Below are 16,860 nucleotides of genomic sequence, written 5' to 3'. Positions count from 1 at the left end.
AAATGTGTTTTGATACAATGTGGACCGACCTGCATAAGAAGAAACCAAATCGATCAGGACAAATGACCATCTATTCTATATGTTCTTTGATATAAATAAATATGATCAATATAAATAGGCCATGTAAAAAATATTGTCCTCCAAAACAATTTAAAAGCTTTCTTTTTTTTAGTTTTTAATAATTTTATAGGTAATAATAAAGTACCCATGTTGACTTTTGGAAATAAAATTGTATTTTGACATAACATAATTATTGTGTTAAAATCTGCAGAAAAGCTTGGTGATTAGAAATCGCCTTCATTTTAAATCCACATATGGATTGGATTTAGATAATCATCTGTAAAGCCATTATTAAACAATCTTCTGATAGGGCAATCTATGTTAAAGTTGTAATATTGTATTTAAAATAAAATTGGCGTATAAAAATTGTCATTTACAACTTAAATAAATGCAAAACTGGGGAAGCATTTTACAGTTCTGTGGCTTACACATATGTAGTTAAAATAGGTTTCATATCATAACTTGTCCTCTTAAGGATCATTTTACCATTAAAAAAAAAAGAAAATCTAGGGCTATATACTGACAAAAAATGTTCAGACGCCCACACCAAAAATATTAAGGCTAATATTTTCATGAATAACAAAGCCTAACAAGGTAACCAAGTATTGAGACAGAAAATTAGATAAAAGATAATATTTTTTACTATATTCTACAGCTGACTTAAGACATGGGTCAAAACCAACCTAGTATCATAACTGATTGTTACAGAAAACTACAGTTTTATGGGGTTATTTATTAAAGACTCAGTAATTGTGATTAATTGTAATTTAACTTTAGTAATTCAGAACATAAATGTAATTGAATTTCAGCGGAAAATATGCTTCTAATTTTAATTGTAATTGGAAAAAATGCCCATCAACGTAATCATAATTGTGTTGTAATTGAACATGGATAATTGAATGCATAATTGTAATTTTAAAATGTAATTGACTCCAACCCTGATTCAAGCTAAAGTTTACATGCACTAGATTTACAACCTTTTAAAATGATTGCAGTAACAAAAGTGGTGAAGGGGTATAGAAGATTCATTGAAAAGATTAAACTAACCTGAAAAAAACCAGCAAGACAAACTGTATTTATTACACAATATTTATTAACAACAATTCTAATTAGAAAATCAACTTTTTACACAAGAATGAGAATGAAGGAGATGTAAATAAAGTTTTCTCAGAGATTTCATCATCAGAGTCATCCCTCTGTTTAGTTCCCTCTGTGCAGATGTTGAGCAAAAGATGGAAAGGAGGTCTTGTATCTCAGGGATGAAAGTTATGTAGATTTGTATGGGGGTACCAAGTGTAAAAATGTAGTATAAAAGTTGTAGCTAACACATTTTCATTATTTATCTCACTTTTCTCATATTTAGCACGTTCCTACATTTAACCACTTAGAGGTAAAAAAAAAAAGCATTAAATCTAAATATTTAAATCTAAATGGTATATGTTATATCTAAATGTTAAATCTATATCTAAATTCAATTCAACTCAACCTTAACTTTAACTTTATTTATATAGCGCAAAATACAACAAAGTCATCTCAAAGCGCCGAACAAAATATAAAGTCCATAGTAAAAAAGAAGAAAGAACCCAACAAGATCCACATGAACAAGCATTTAGCGACAGTGGGAAGAAAAAAACTCCCTTTTTTTATAGGAAGAAATCTCCAGCGGAACCAGGTTCAGAGGTGGCAGCCATCCACTTCAACTGGTTGGGTTAGTGAACAGAGGGACAAACAGAATAGGATAGAAGGATAGTCCATCTGAGTGTTCCAGACTAGTTGACTCGCAAAATCTTATATCTAAATATTAATTCTAAATTTAAATCTAAATATTAAATCTAAATTTAAATTATAAATTTAAATATTAAATCTAAATACTAAATTTAAATCTAAATGTTAAATCTAAATTTAAATATTAAATCTAAATTTAAATATTAAATCGAAATATTAAATCTAAATTTAAATATTAAATCTAAATTTAAATATTAAATCTAAATATTAAATCTAAATATTACATTTAAATATTAAATCTAAATATTACATTTAAATATTAAATCTAAATATTACATTTAAATATTAAATCTAAATATTACATTTAAATATTAAATCAAAATATTACATTTAAATCTGAATCTAGTTATTAAATCTAAATATTAAATATTAAATCTAAATATTAAATTTAAATCTAAATATTAAATTTAAATATTAAATTTAAATCTAAATATTAAATCTATATATTAAATATTAAATCTAAATATTAAATCTATATATTAAATATTAAATCTAAATCTAAATATTAAATCTAAATATTAAATCTAAATATTAAATCTAAATCTAAATATTAAATCTAAATTTAAATATTAAATCTAAATTTAAATATTAAATATAAATTTTAAATATAAATTTAAATATTAAATCTAAATCTAAATATTAAATCTAAATCTAAATGTAAATAGTATATGTTAAATCTAATTAACTAATCAGTAGTATTTTAACAGCCAATCTTCAGCACGCTGTCCAGCATTTCCCACATGACTGACTATTTACAAAACACACACCGTCTCCTTCACCTTACTCTACTTTGCCCCACCAAAGCGCCTCTTCCTGCCACAGCTCCCCCTACAGGCTCCACCCGTTACTACATTCCTCTGCTCACACCTTTCCCATTCAGTCCATAATCACAGCCAGGCCCCCTAAACTCTACAAAAATGACACTAAACGCATAAAACGGCCCAATCCAATCCTCCGTCCACTCCCTTGTTCCTCACAGCCACCCTCAACGCTGAAAATACTGAAACTGGCTCTCCTTAACACCCGTTCACTGAACAATGAAGCACTTATCCTACATGAATTCATAACAGACAATAACCTGGACTTCCTCTGCATCACTGAAACCTGGCATAAACCTCTGGACTATTTCTCACTAAACCAAGCCACTCCCCCGGTTACACTTACATTGAACAGCCCCATCTCACTGGCCGGGGCGGTGGCGTAGCCTCAGTCCATAAAAAAGCCCTCAACATCAGCACCATATCCACAACATCCTTTCAGTCATTCTGAATCCCTTGCTCTACTGGACTGCCACAACTTCACTCAGCAAGTCAACTTCCCCTTACACACCCATGGCCACACCCTAGATTTAGTCTGCTCCACCGGTCTCACCATCCAGTAACTTTCCAGTACTGACCTCTGCATCTCCGATCATCTGGCTATCACCATGGACCTCCACCTCCCCCTCCCCACCCTCCACCCCAACGACAAGCAAACCATTTGTTTTAGAAACCTGAAATCCATCTCTCCTCATGATTTTTCCACTTCTCTTCTTAACCTTCTGTCTGCCTCCCCCCCGCTCTCTGACGACCCCACGGACCTTGTTAATCATTACAATAATTGCCTCTCCTCCTGCCTCGACCAACTTGCCCCCTCCAAAACCAAATTAGTCTCATTTACACACACCGCCCCCTGGTACACCCCCAACCTCAGAAAACTAAAAACCCACAAACACCAACTTGAACGTCTCCACATAAAAAAAAGGTTTAACAGTCCATCTCCAAGCCTACTCCGATCCCCTTCAACTATACAAAACTGCCCTGAACACCGCCCGCTCTAACTACTACTCTAACCTTAACCTAAATGTTTCACACATATGCTATTTGACCCCACCCCTTGGAACCTCAACCAATACACAAGCAGAAACACACACAGCCGCTCCCACCCGCCTCTTCACCGATGCCTGTCTGGGTGATATGTATGGCTGGTTCTCTCCCGGCGGTGGAGATCGAGTGCATATCACCCAGACAGGCATTGGTGAAAGGGTGTGTGGGAGCGGCTGTGTGTCTCTCTGCTTGTGTAATGGTTGAGGTTACAAGGGGTGGGGTAAATTAGCATATGTGCGAAATATTTAGGTTCAACATTTAGATTTAGATTTAATATTTAGATATAAGATTAAGCATTTAGATATGATATATAACATTTAGATTTAGATTTAAACATTTAGATTTAACATAGGGGTGGGCGATATGGGAAAAATATATCACGATTTTTTCTTTGTGAAATCACGCTCGCGATTTTATCACGATTTTTTTCACTCAAATCATTTAGACTATTTTAAAGTTATTTTAATAAAACCTTCTTAAAATCATCGCCCTAAATGAAAAATAGGAATAAAAGATAATTTAGGACAAGGTAATTACAAAATAAGTTATTTTAGTCCCAGTCTTTTTACTTTGTTTAACTAAAGTGGCGTAGCATTAGCATTAGCAACACTTGCTACATAACAAGGCAGCATATCAGTCTAGTGATTTATATTTGTTATTGAGGAAACACAATCATATTTATAAAATCCTACTTTAAGCAGTGTTTGAACGCCTCATTTCACACAGTTTAGACAATCATATTCTTTACAAGATAAAATGTTACTGCTTTGGTTACATTAGGCCTGTGTGATATGGACCAATATTCATCTCTCTATTTTTTTCCTCAATATGGCAATAGGTGATATAAATTCCATTATTATTATTTTTTTTTAAATAGTTTTACAAGAAAAACAATAATGGGTCATTTTTACACTTGGCACCTCATAGATTTGGGTGGGCAGTAGATAAGCAGTATTGTAGAAAAGGGGTGGGGGTACCACCAGGTGACCAGAACCAGCCCCTCCTCCTCCTCATGCTTAAGGCCAGCTGATTGGTGTAATGTTCTTTTTATGTCCAGAGACGGTTGCTGTACTGCTTTTTGTTGCTGAGAATGTCCTTATTGACATCGTTGCCCCAGAGATGGTCCTTGTTGGTATTTTTGAATCCTTTAGAAAGTTCTGGAGGGTGGAGCGGATGCTTGATAAGAATAAGTGGTTTCCCTCATCAGAGAAATGAACTCCGTCTGGAATAAACAGTGATCGTTTGTAGAATCGCAGGAGAGGATGTTCAACAACGTCTCCTTTGAAACAGACAGACGTCCTCTTGACAAAATGATTGATGGTTTTTCTGTCCCTGATGATCTGGGACAGCTTCCCGTACCTCCAGGATCTGCGTTCATTAATGGAAGAGAAGATGATCTTCATTGCAGGGAATTTAATGTGCAATTTGGTAAAGTCCTCTTTAATAGTGTAGGCCAGACTATTTGCACTGTTTATGCCCAGGTTGTTTCCTCCGGCGTGAACCAGGAGGATGTCAGGGGGTCCCTGGGTGGAAAGCTGACCATAAAAACAAGGCAGAACTCCTTCCCACCTCATCCCTCCTTTTCCAAACCAGTGCACGTTGGCATCCAGTCCCAAATTAACTCCAAAAAACTTTAGTGCAGCCTCCTCGCCCCGCCGGATGTAACTGGAGCCGATTATCCACACTTTGTCCTTTCTCTGTGATCTGTAACATAGACATGGAATCAGGTTAGGATTCATGAAAATAAATACAAAAAAGTACTCATCATTGTCGTTTAGCCTGTCCATGTTTTATCATCATATTAGCTGGAAGTGTGTAGTTCCAGTTACGAGTTAAGCCTCACTTCAGATTGAAGATTCTCATTAAAAGTCAGCTCTGAGATTCTTTTTCTCTCCAATGGCTACAGGTCATTACTTCATACAGTATAAACCAGTGGTTCTCAAACTTTTTAGACTCAAGTACCCCTTTTCTCTTATTTCTGAATCCAAGTACTCACTTTTATCCGACTACAACATTTTATTCAGAAGTCTGTGAAAAAACAACTATAAAGCACAATGATGGAAATAATGAGTGATAACACACATTTGAAAGAATCTCATTTTGTAAATAAATAGAATGAAACAGTATTTAGTGCCTCCTGAATAGATTTATTTCTATAGATTTTACCATATACGATCATCTCCCTCATCATGTGGGACCAAGACTGACCCTTGTATTTTCAGTTCATGTTCTAATGATTAGAACATGAACTGAAAATAATAATAATTAATATTAATAACTAATAATAACCATTCAATATCATTTCTTACATCATTTTGTGTCTTTTTAGTGTCTATTTTGTTGTTGTTTGTCTGTTCTTTTTTATTATTCACTATATTTTTCTCTTATTTTGTGTGTCTTTCAGTGTTGGTAACGTTACTTTAAAAAAGTAATATTATATAGTAATTATAACTATTAATATTAGTTATAGTTATTCACTACTTGATCCAAAAAGTAACTGAGTTAGTAACTTAATTACTCGATAATAAAAGTAACTCATTAACAAGGAAAGTAACTATTTGCGATACTTAAAAAAAAAAAAAGAATCGTGTGTCATTGTGAGGTGCTTCATTAAATTCTAGTTACTTACAACGGATGTGGACAAAGTCTTCACTCCTGGATATAAAGTACACTTCACATGCACGTTCTTGCCTTTGACCACAATTAAATTAAAGTAGTATTTGTATCGCCACCTTAAAAATAACAACTTTTCATCGGAATGCTCCACGTTCGCCATCTCTGCTTCTTCATCAAATCTGTAGTGGTTGTGTGTGTGCTGCCACATGTGTAAAAACACTGTCTCTGATTGGCTGCCATGAAACATGACGCCGTCTTAGCCAATCATAATCGCTCACCTTGTTTTTAACCCACCTCCTCACTATAGCTGCATATGAAGCCAGGGGATCTTTCTGATCACAGTTTATTCAATCAATACATGTAACTCACCGCATTTAATGTTCATTAACATTAACGGAGTTGTAATGGCGTAAAAAGTTTATCAGTTAGATTACCCTGTTACTGAAAAACAAACGCCGTTATTTTAAACGCCGTTATTTCAAACACTGGTGTATTTGTTGTTGTTTTGTGTGTTAGCTGGTAATAATAAGTCATTTTCTCTCTTAGTGTGTGTGTGTTTGTTTGTCCTTTTGTATATTTTTCTCATATTTTGTGTGTTTTTAATGTCGTTTTGTGAATTTCCGGTAAATATTAGTATGATAATTTTTTAACTAGAAATAAACCTCTAAATAAACCTTCTATTGTTAATTTTACTCTATCTCTCTCAAGTACTCCCTGTAGTGCCATTGCCTACCCCCTAGGGGTACACGTACCCCCCATTTGAGAAACACTGGTATAAACCATACGTTTTCATTATTTCTCCAACATGTGGAGTCTTTCTGATTGACATAAAACTACTACAAAACATTTGGAAGTGAGGCAGGACCATTTTCTAAATACATATTTACAAAGAAGGAAGGAAGAAGGAAATAGCTATAAATATTTGATTTTAGCCCCTCCCAAAAAATAAATATAAATAAAAAAAACGAATTCATAAAAAATGTCTTACCTTTCAAGCTGATGCTGCTGGGCCGTCATTTTTTCATCCAGTTCGTCCAGTTTCCTGTTTCCACTGGTAGAAATGTGGTTTCACCACAAGATGTCGTCTGATCAACACAGTTGTAGAAAATTTGTTTGAAGAGCTCCACAAAAATGGTGCTGTTACTCACAGAGATGATGAGCAACTGAATATAAAAGTGGACTGTTAGTAATGGACAGTTAGGCTTGTTCCCCAGGCAACCCAACCTCTCATCTGATTGGTCAACACAGTTTTTTCAGCTCAACAATTGCGTTTAAAGGAAAACAAAACATTTCAGAAAACAAAATGACAAATAATTCATTTTAAACAAACAAACAAACAAAGCAGTTATTGCGATTTTACAAAGAAAAACATTTTTTTGGAGGGGAACAATAAGAAAAAAAAAAAAAAAATCACAATTTTTTTCTTTGTAAAATCGCAGTCACTGTTTTTTTTTTTTTTTTTTTTTTTTTTTCATTCAAACCATTTAGACTATTTTAAAGTTATTTATCAATAAAACAAACTATTTCACCAACTTTAAATATTGCCCTAAATGGAAAAATTGGATACAAGATAATAAAAAATGATGTAAGCAATTTATCAAACTGGTTCTATGTACAATTTAAATCAAACAAAAATGTCGACAAGTTTTTTTTAGTGACACAGCCTTTTTACTTAGTTTAACTAAAGAAGTGTAGCATTAGCAACACTTGCTACATAACAAGGCAGCAAATCAGTGATTTTTTTATTTTTATTTTTTTGTTGAGGTAACACTCATGTTAATAAAATCCTACTTTAAGCCGTGTTTCGGACCCCTCATTTCCCACAGTTTGGACAATTACATGCTTTACAAGATAAAACATTACTGCTTTGTTTACATTAGGTCTGGGTGACATAGACCAATATTCATATCTCTATATTTTTCCTCAAAATGGTGATAGATGATATAAAATTAAGTTTTATTTTTATTTTTTCATTATAGTTTTACAAGAGAAACAATAATGGGTGAAAGTCAGTGGATAAAAATGTCACAAAAAGCCTTTTATTAACCACTAGCAGCACAATATCAACATTTTGTGTCACTTTTGATTTTTTCCTTCATAAGGCTGAAATGTGTGATTTAATACTGTAGTGTTGCTAAACCACATTCAGAACATTGTCTCTTTAAGAAGTGTGTAAACAGTCCCAGAACCCATAAACAAGCCAGAACAAATGTAGTATATACAATGTAGTGAATGAGTGTGTGTCAGGGTCATTATACTTTTTGAAATGTAATTTGTTTTTATTTGATTTGAGTTTTTCAGGATTTTTATTTTTTTAAGTTAGTTTGTTTAACTAACTAATTAAATAAAAAGGGAGTGACAAAGGAAGCGGAAAATGAACATATATCATTTAAGACCTCGTTTACAAAATATGGACTTTTTCGAGATTTGGAAATTATCAAGGTGTGGTCCGTTCCCAATCAAGCCTTCCCCACTATCTGACTGCTTGTACACAGAATGATTGTTGGTTTATTGTCAAGAGAATCAGTGAACATAAAAGCTCCATCAGATGTGCCAATCCTAACTACTTGTAACCAGTGGCCAGTAATTTAATGCTGTTTCACACCTTATCTCTTCTGTCATTTCCAGGGAATTCAGCATGTACATTTGTCAAGAGGATGAGACACTGACAAAAATAACTATTTTGGATTCACACACTAGACTCTCAACACCCAAAGAGCTTAAATATAGATTTTGATATGATTTAATATAATATGGATTCTTGTAGATTAGCCATGGTTTTAGACACTGCATATTGACCATCTGCCTGATGTGTATGCAGTGTCCTCATCCTTTCATGCCAAGTATTTGTTCTCACACTGTTTATATATTTGTATATAATTAGTTTTCTCACTACAAACTCCTCATTCTACTTCTGAACTACATCTCCCACATGATCAATAGTGGTGTAGCAAACATGTGACTGATTGCCTTTATTAGATAAGCCTGTTCATTGTACCCATGCATTTTTACATGTATATTACAAACACATTTTGGCAAATATAACCAAAGGAAAAAAAAGAACAAATATTGTCAGTAAGGAATAATGACACACAGCAGGTTATTTTAATTAACTTTACTTTGCAACATTCAAGACAAAAGACAAATCTTTCATATTACAATAAACTGTGTGTGTGTGTGTGTGTGTGTGTGTGTGTGTGTGTGTGTGTGTGTGTGTGTGTGTGTGTGTGTGTGTGAGAGTGTGAGTGTGAGTGTGAGTGTGAGTGTGAGTGTGAGTGTGAGTGTGAGTGTGTGTGTGAGTGTGAGTGTGAGTGTGAGTGTGAGTGTGTGTGTGTGTGTGTGTGTGTGTGTGTGTGTGTGAGTGTGAGTGTGAGTGTGAGTGTGTGTGTGAGTGTGAGTGTGAGTGTGAGTGTGAGTGTGAGTGTGAGTGTGTGTGTGTGTGTGTGTGTGTGTGTGTGTGTGTGTGTGTGTGTGTGTGTGTGTGTGTGTGTGTGTGTGTGTGTGTGTGTGTGTGTGTGTGTGTGTGTGTGTGTGTGTGTGTAGGCCTCATGTGCAGTGTGTCCACCCCACACATCCAACTATTCACCCCAGTTAGGTATGGGGTGCTGAATGTAAAGACTCGATCACTTTTTCATAGCCAACATATTTTAAACATTTAGCTGACTTTCCTCACATTTAGCATTTTTTTTCTTTTATTTGAGACAGAAATTCATGAAAACAGCATGTTCTATATCATTGTTAAAAAGTGTACTGATGGAAAACTAATCTAAATGTAAATATTAAATCTGAATGTAAATATTAAATCCTAATGTTAAATCTGAATCTAAAACCCACACTTCACACACCCCACCATTGACTGAGCCTCAGTCAGTGGTGGGGTGGCGACCGATTTAACATTTGGATTTAACATTAAGGCTTCCTCAGAGCCAGAGCGTTTGGGCTCTTTTTACGGTAGCTTTGGCTTCCTCCACCAAAGCCGGCACTCGGCTGCCACTTGGCCACCACCCTGTGAGCATCGGCTTCAGCACATGAAGTCGACTTTTCAAGTTATGAAGTTGTTCAACCCCTAGTACATATATGTATAGACATTATATACGTAGACGCCGCATCGACTGTATAGGGACATGACTACAGCGCCGCCATCTTGGAACGGTGCTGGTGGAGGCAGCGGTGCATGGACATGTAAGAAAAAATATATTTTTAGCAGATTATTGTTATTGTTATTGTATTGGTTCTTTTTTCAAACATAAAATTTAAAAGTAAATGTTGCTCTTCACATTTTTTAGCTTTACAGTTTCGGGGACGTCTCTCACCTTCCTCAGAAGCATCTCACTGACAGTGTGTGAGCTACTCCCCCGCCGACTACTTTTTCGCCGAATCTGTAAAGCTAAAAAAGGTAAAGAGCAACATCTACTCTTGAATTTAATGTCTGAAAAAAAACCAAAATAAGTCTATAGTAATAAAAAAACATGGTGAACGTATTTGAGCTATCTAATAAAGCTAATAATAGGCCTAATTAATGATGGGATTATTTTTGTTGTTGACAATTCTTTATCTCTGGCTACATTGCTCACATGTTTAAAGTTTCCCAAAGACAGTGGTTTAAGGAGACAATGGGAACGGGCAATGAAACGGGAAGATTTTGTGGCAACTGAGAGGTCCATGCTTTGCAGTGAGCATTTCAACACAGATGACCTTGACAGGACAGGGAAAACTGTTCAGCTGAGACAGGGAGTCAAATACTAAATACTCTTGTAGATAGTTTGATTGTTTATGTTCTTGTTCCTTGAATGTTTCAGTTCTTTGGCTACAATAATAATAAATATGATGATGATAGAGACATAATATTATTAGTGACAGTAATAATAATAATAATAATACTAATAGTAATGGTTATAATAATAATAATGGTAAATGGACTTGACTTTATATAGCGCTTTATCACCACACTGAAGCGCTTTACATATCAGCTCATTCACCCAATCACTCTCACATTCACACACCAATGGGACAGGACTGCCATGCAAGGCGCTAGTCAACCATTGGGAGCAACTTAGGGTTCAGTGTCTTGCCCAAGGACACTTCAACACATAGTCAGGTACTGGGATCGAACCCCCAACCTCTCGATCAGAAGACGACCCACTACCACCTGAGCCACGGTCGCCCTAATAATAATAATAATAATAATAATAATAATAATAATAATAATAATGATACAATGAGGATACCAGTCACTATAATTTAAAAAATTAATAAAAATAACAATACAATAATATGAGAATATAATGATAATTATAAGAAAAGCAATAACAACAATAATACAGTAGTAGTACATCTATACAATAATAATAATTGTCAAATGCAATGTATGCAATGTTATCAATAAAAACCTGACCACGTTTGAACGTTTTCTGGGTTCCTTTTGTTTTATTTAAGTCTATGTATTTATCTATCTATCTATCTATCTATCTATCTATCTATCTATCTATCTATCTATCTATCTATCTATGTTGTTTGGGTTCTGACTTCATGTTTTCCACCCAGGTGTGGCCCATTCCCAATCAAGCTTCCTGAAGTCTGCTATCATCTCCTCTGTCTTTAAAGCGTTGAGCTTCATAAAAAGTACATTTGGCAAATTATGGACAGCATCTTACATAGAATTAAGTGCAAAAAGAAAATGTATTGCTGAAATTCTACCAGAGAATTTAGGTTGTAGATGAGCTCATGTGCATTCAAGAAAGAACATTAATGAATATCAACAATGTGTACATGCTGGTGTTCAAGGTTTTCCATTTAATAGAAACTCAAAAATTACATTTCCATTACAGTTACACACAAAAAGCCATGACTGTAAAAAAAAGAAAGAAAAAAGATGAGCAATTCTAACTGGCTTTGGCATTAATAAACACAAAATATAAATATGTTTTAACAAAATGGTAAATATAAGCACATCTTAATGTTGTACAATTTTAATGACAAATGCAATTAAGCAAATAACTGGAGCTTTCATGTAAAGGTGACACTCTTCAACAAGAAAAAGGATTGAAATAAAACCTCATGTAAAAAAGACCCTAACCTCATATAGACACAATAACTGTTTCAATACATCCCAACATTCAGTGCATCTAGAGTTGATTATTGCCACCAAACATACTGCAATACAAAGGTTTTAAATGCATTAAATGACTTTGACTTGGCAGAACAACCTTTTTAAGTGTTTGGATATTTCCTTCATCTTCAACCCGTACACTATTGGGTTAAAGAGGGGATGATACAAAATGTCTTGAAAAGTCATCAACAACCGTACAAGCTCGTTGCATGACCGGAACTACTTTTTATTAACAGGCGGAGTTATACATCACATCACACGGTGCCAACAGGTGGGGTCAGGAGTCAAACATAATAAAGTAAAAATACAATTGAGAGCATATTAATTATTTACATACATGTGTTAACAATATATTAACACCCCCACTTGCTCTCATATTGTCAGCTTCCTTTGCAAGGATAAACAAAACAAAAATGTACAAATAACATTTTAAACTCCAAAAATAAGTTTTGAAAACTTACACAACTTGTGCTGTGATGCTGGTTTTGTCATCACGTCTGCTAACATCTCCTCTGTAGGGCAATAGTGTAATGACACTTTTCCATCGTTCACAGTTGACCTAACAAAATGGTATTTTATGTCAACGTGCTTACACCTTTGCCTGCTCACTGGATTATTTTGCTAATGCAATAGCACCTTGATTATCCTCATAGATCTTAGGTGGTGCATGATAATTCTCAACAATAACTATTGATTGATTCGTCACATGACTTTTCCAGGGTTTGAGTTTGTTTTATTTAGTTTTACATCTACCTGTAGCTCTATGTTTTTTTACACTGCTGACAACTTGTTTGTAGTTTTATTTCAGAAAGTTTCACTTTTACAGTTACAGCTGGAAACCTTTGTTAATTGAATATCCTAGTTACATTACAGCAATCAAATTAAACTATATCAACTAAGGGAATTAATAAAAATGGCCTGTGTAAAGGCTTTTTCAAACTAAAAAATGATCTTGTGAAATCTCTGACCTGTTGACCTGCACAACTCAAGAATCAGAATCAAGAATCATTATTTCTGGCAGAAATGCTTTTAAACACATTCAGCTGACATAAACATCTTGTTTTCAAATATGTAGAATAATTGTGAATTTATCAGTAGCAGTAGTAGTTTTAATATTTTAGTTAATTTTTTGCAGGCACCTTTTTTGTCCGTCAAATGTATTTAAAATAAACTAAAATTAAAGTCATTTCAATCAAGTGGGGTGGTTCTAACCATGGTTCCACTATTCTTCTGGCTATTGGTGACCCCAGTTACCAATGGGACCACTGGACTCAGTCAATGAATATGAGTGATGTCCTTGATATAAATTGGGATTTTTGCTTATCGAGATGGTAGTAGAGGTTTTGATGTTTGATGATTCATGTTTATCTTTTTTTAAATTGTGTTTTTTATTTTTCCAAGTAAAGTTGATAAATGTTTTGTTAATTTCTTTAGACGTTGATACCTGAACAAATAGAGATAAAGCAGGATATATTAGTCTAGAGATACCTTCAGCTTTCATTAAGAGAATTCTTCCAAACATTGTCAAATCACGTTGGAGCCACATGTTCATAATATTTTGTGTTTTCTTAAGTCGGGGAAGAAAGTTTTGTTGTTGTCTAGTTATGACGTTTTATGTGATTGACAGTTTTCTTGAATGGTATATTACATACATTCTCACTATCTGTATCATGTATGGATAATATTTCACATTTACCTATGTTGAGTTGTAAGCCAGATGCTTTGGAAAATGTTTTAATTAATTGTGTTGCTGGTTCAATGTGGTGTTTATCTTTTAAAAACAAAACCGTATCATCCACCAATTGTGTAATTCAAATTTCTCCTTTAATTATCGATAAACCTTTAATTTCAGAGCTGTTTAAAATTTGTAATGAAAGGAATTCTGTTGCGATTAGTAAAAGAATTGGTGAAATTGGACAACCTTGATGAACAGATCTATTAACAGGGAATCTTTTGGAAGTGCTCGGGTAAATCATTAAGTTACTATTGTTATTTTTGTAAAGCATTTTAACAATTGAAATGAAACTTCCCCCAAAACCCATGAGATCTAAAATCTTGTATATAAATGGATGTTCCAGAGTGTCAAATGCTTTGTAGAAGTCTAGAAAAACTGTAACTAACTCTGAGTCCACATGTTCAGAATAATCAAGCAAATCCAAGATTAGTCTAATGTTATTACTTATGTGTTGATTTGACATAAAACCTGTCTGTGTTTCATTCATGATTTCACCGAGATCTCTTTTTATGTGTCTGGCAAAAACAAGTGAGAATTATGTATAATCAATATTTAGGAGAGTAATTGGCCTCCAATGTTCTATGCATAAAGAATCATTGTTTGGTTTGGGAATCAAGCTTATTAATCCTTGTTTCAAAGTGTCTGTCATTTCTTGATTAGCAATGCAATCTTTGTACATATTCATTAATGGGAATTCAATAATCTCCCAGAAAAATAGATAAAACTCTGTGACTAAACCATCAATTCCAGGATATTTACCTTTTTTCTAATGTTTTAGGGCTTCAATAAGTTCAAAGTTTGAGAGGTTTATCACAATTCTTCTTGAAATGATCTGAAATAGTAGGGATAAATTCTTTGATTGTATTAAAAAATTCCTCACAGTGTTCTGAATTGAATTTAGATTCATATATATTTTTTATAGAATGAACAAACATATTCTGAAATTTCTTTAGGATTAGTGTTTAAGTTGTCGTTTATTTTTAGTGCCGACATATTCATTCTTTTTTATTACGTTTTTCAAGTGCAAAGAAATAAGTAGAATTTTGTTCTCCATTTTCCAGCCATTTAGCTCTAGATCGTTTATAATTTGACTGCATCATTATATAATTTATCTATTTCTTTTTAGAGTTGTATTATTTTTGTTTGCTCACTTATAGAAAGATTCTCTTTATTTAATAAGGGCTTTAAACTATTCATAACTCCTCTTTCTTTTGCATTGTTAATTTTCTTTATTTCTTTGCTACGATGAATAGCAGTTTCTCTAATTTTAAATTTGAAATACTCCCATTTTTGAATATTATTTAACTTTTCATTATTGAAAATATTTAGTGCATTTTGTTTCACAAAGTGTTTAAAGATTGTATCTTTAAGTAAGTTTTTATTTAGCTTCCAGTATCCTCTTAGATTATTATTATTATCTTTGGAACCAGAAACGAGAATCAAAATCATTTTGTGATCAGATAATGGAGCATGTAAATGTGAAACCTCAGATATAAATTGTATACAAGATGAAGATGTTAACCATGAGTCTATTCTAGAGTGTTGAGTGCGTCTAGCATTACACCAGGTAAATTCCTTAGGGTTAAAAAACTCAATGTCATTCACGATGTCTGTCACAAGAAGTTTTTCAGTTCGGTAAGATGTAGCTTTAAAACAGAAGCTTTGAGAGTTTTTTTTCCAGGATTATATCTATTGAATCATTTGGAGCATCATTATAGTCACCTCCAATAATTAGTTGTGCATCTTTATGTTTTTTTTGTCGATACTCAATTTTGGAATAAATCTGATAAAACATATTTTTAGCTTGAGTTACTCCATTGTGACCATATACATTGCATAGTATGAAAAGAGAATTGTCTAGTTTGAATAGAGTTATAATCCATCTGCCATTTTGTGCCATGAGTTTCCAAGACATTACCAGTAAATTTATTAAACAAGAGACATTCCTGCTGGGATCACGTGATCCCTCGACTGCGATGCCAGCGTAGTGTCTATCTCTGCCTAGCATAGTCATTTTTTTTCAATAATCCGATATTATACAACAAATACTTCAACGTCCATCTCATCATGAGTACTTCCTCAACCAAAGACGCTCGAAAAGGGAGGCTGAACAGTCGCCTATAAAGAAAAACTTCAAAGAACCTGCCATCTCGAAGGAAGAACTGGATGCAGCCATTGCTAACGGCATTAAGCTAGCGCTTGAAGATCAACGCGGTGTACTGGATTCAGCTGTTGCCTCCGCCATTAGGGATGCTGTGGATTCGATCCTGGTACCAGCTTTACATGACATGCGAACAGAAATACAAAAGACTGCTGAAGCCGTGAATGGCATTACCAATGAACTCTATTAAGTGAGCAAGTCTGCTAAGAGGACCCAGGACCTAATGGATGCTGTGCAGGCCGCGGCATGGGAATATAGGCGTTTGCTTAGCGAGCTAAAGTCACAGCTTGACCTCCTTACCACAAAGTTGACGGACCTGGAGGACAGGGGGCGAAGGAATAACATAAGGCTGGTCGGCTTACCAGAATCAGTGGAGGGTTCAGATGCAGTTGGCTACCTGAAAAAGAATCTATCTAAATGGATCCCTTCGTTGGATGGCAGTGACATCGATATTGAACGGGCGCATCGGGTGTATGACGGAGGCCAGGCTAATTCCAACAAACCACGAACTCTTATCTTCAGACTGCTC

The 16,860-nt window shown here is 34.2% G+C and overlaps 3 protein-coding genes across 3 annotated transcripts in view; 1 reads left to right on the top strand and 2 right to left on the bottom strand.

The window, feature by feature from the left end:
• LOC114455168 (cysteine/serine-rich nuclear protein 3-like) overlaps window positions 1–16,860 on the bottom strand; it is a 248,537-nt gene that overhangs the window by 130,309 nt on the left and 101,368 nt on the right. The window lies entirely within an intron of this gene.
• The window catches only part of LOC114455035 (cysteine/serine-rich nuclear protein 3-like), an 82,745-nt gene that overhangs the window by 43,924 nt on the left and 21,961 nt on the right, over window positions 1–16,860 (top strand). The gene's annotated exons all lie outside the window — the stretch shown is intronic.
• Window positions 4,538–7,524, bottom strand: LOC114454767 (uncharacterized). The gene is made up of 2 exons (XM_028435519.1): window positions 7,315–7,524; window positions 4,538–5,414 (listed from the first exon to the last, which is right to left on the bottom strand). Exons 1-2 carry the CDS (start codon window positions 7,341–7,343, stop codon window positions 4,727–4,729), a joined length of 717 nt encoding a protein of 238 aa, XP_028291320.1. The 5' UTR covers window positions 7,344–7,524; the 3' UTR covers window positions 4,538–4,726.

This window comes from Gouania willdenowi, chromosome 21, assembly GCF_900634775.1.
Source record: "Gouania willdenowi chromosome 21, fGouWil2.1, whole genome shotgun sequence".
NCBI classification, from domain to species: Eukaryota; Metazoa; Chordata; class Actinopteri; order Blenniiformes; family Gobiesocidae; genus Gouania; species Gouania willdenowi.
The sequence above is the reverse complement of the archived record's forward strand: the minus strand, read 5'-3'. Positions and strand labels throughout refer to the sequence as shown.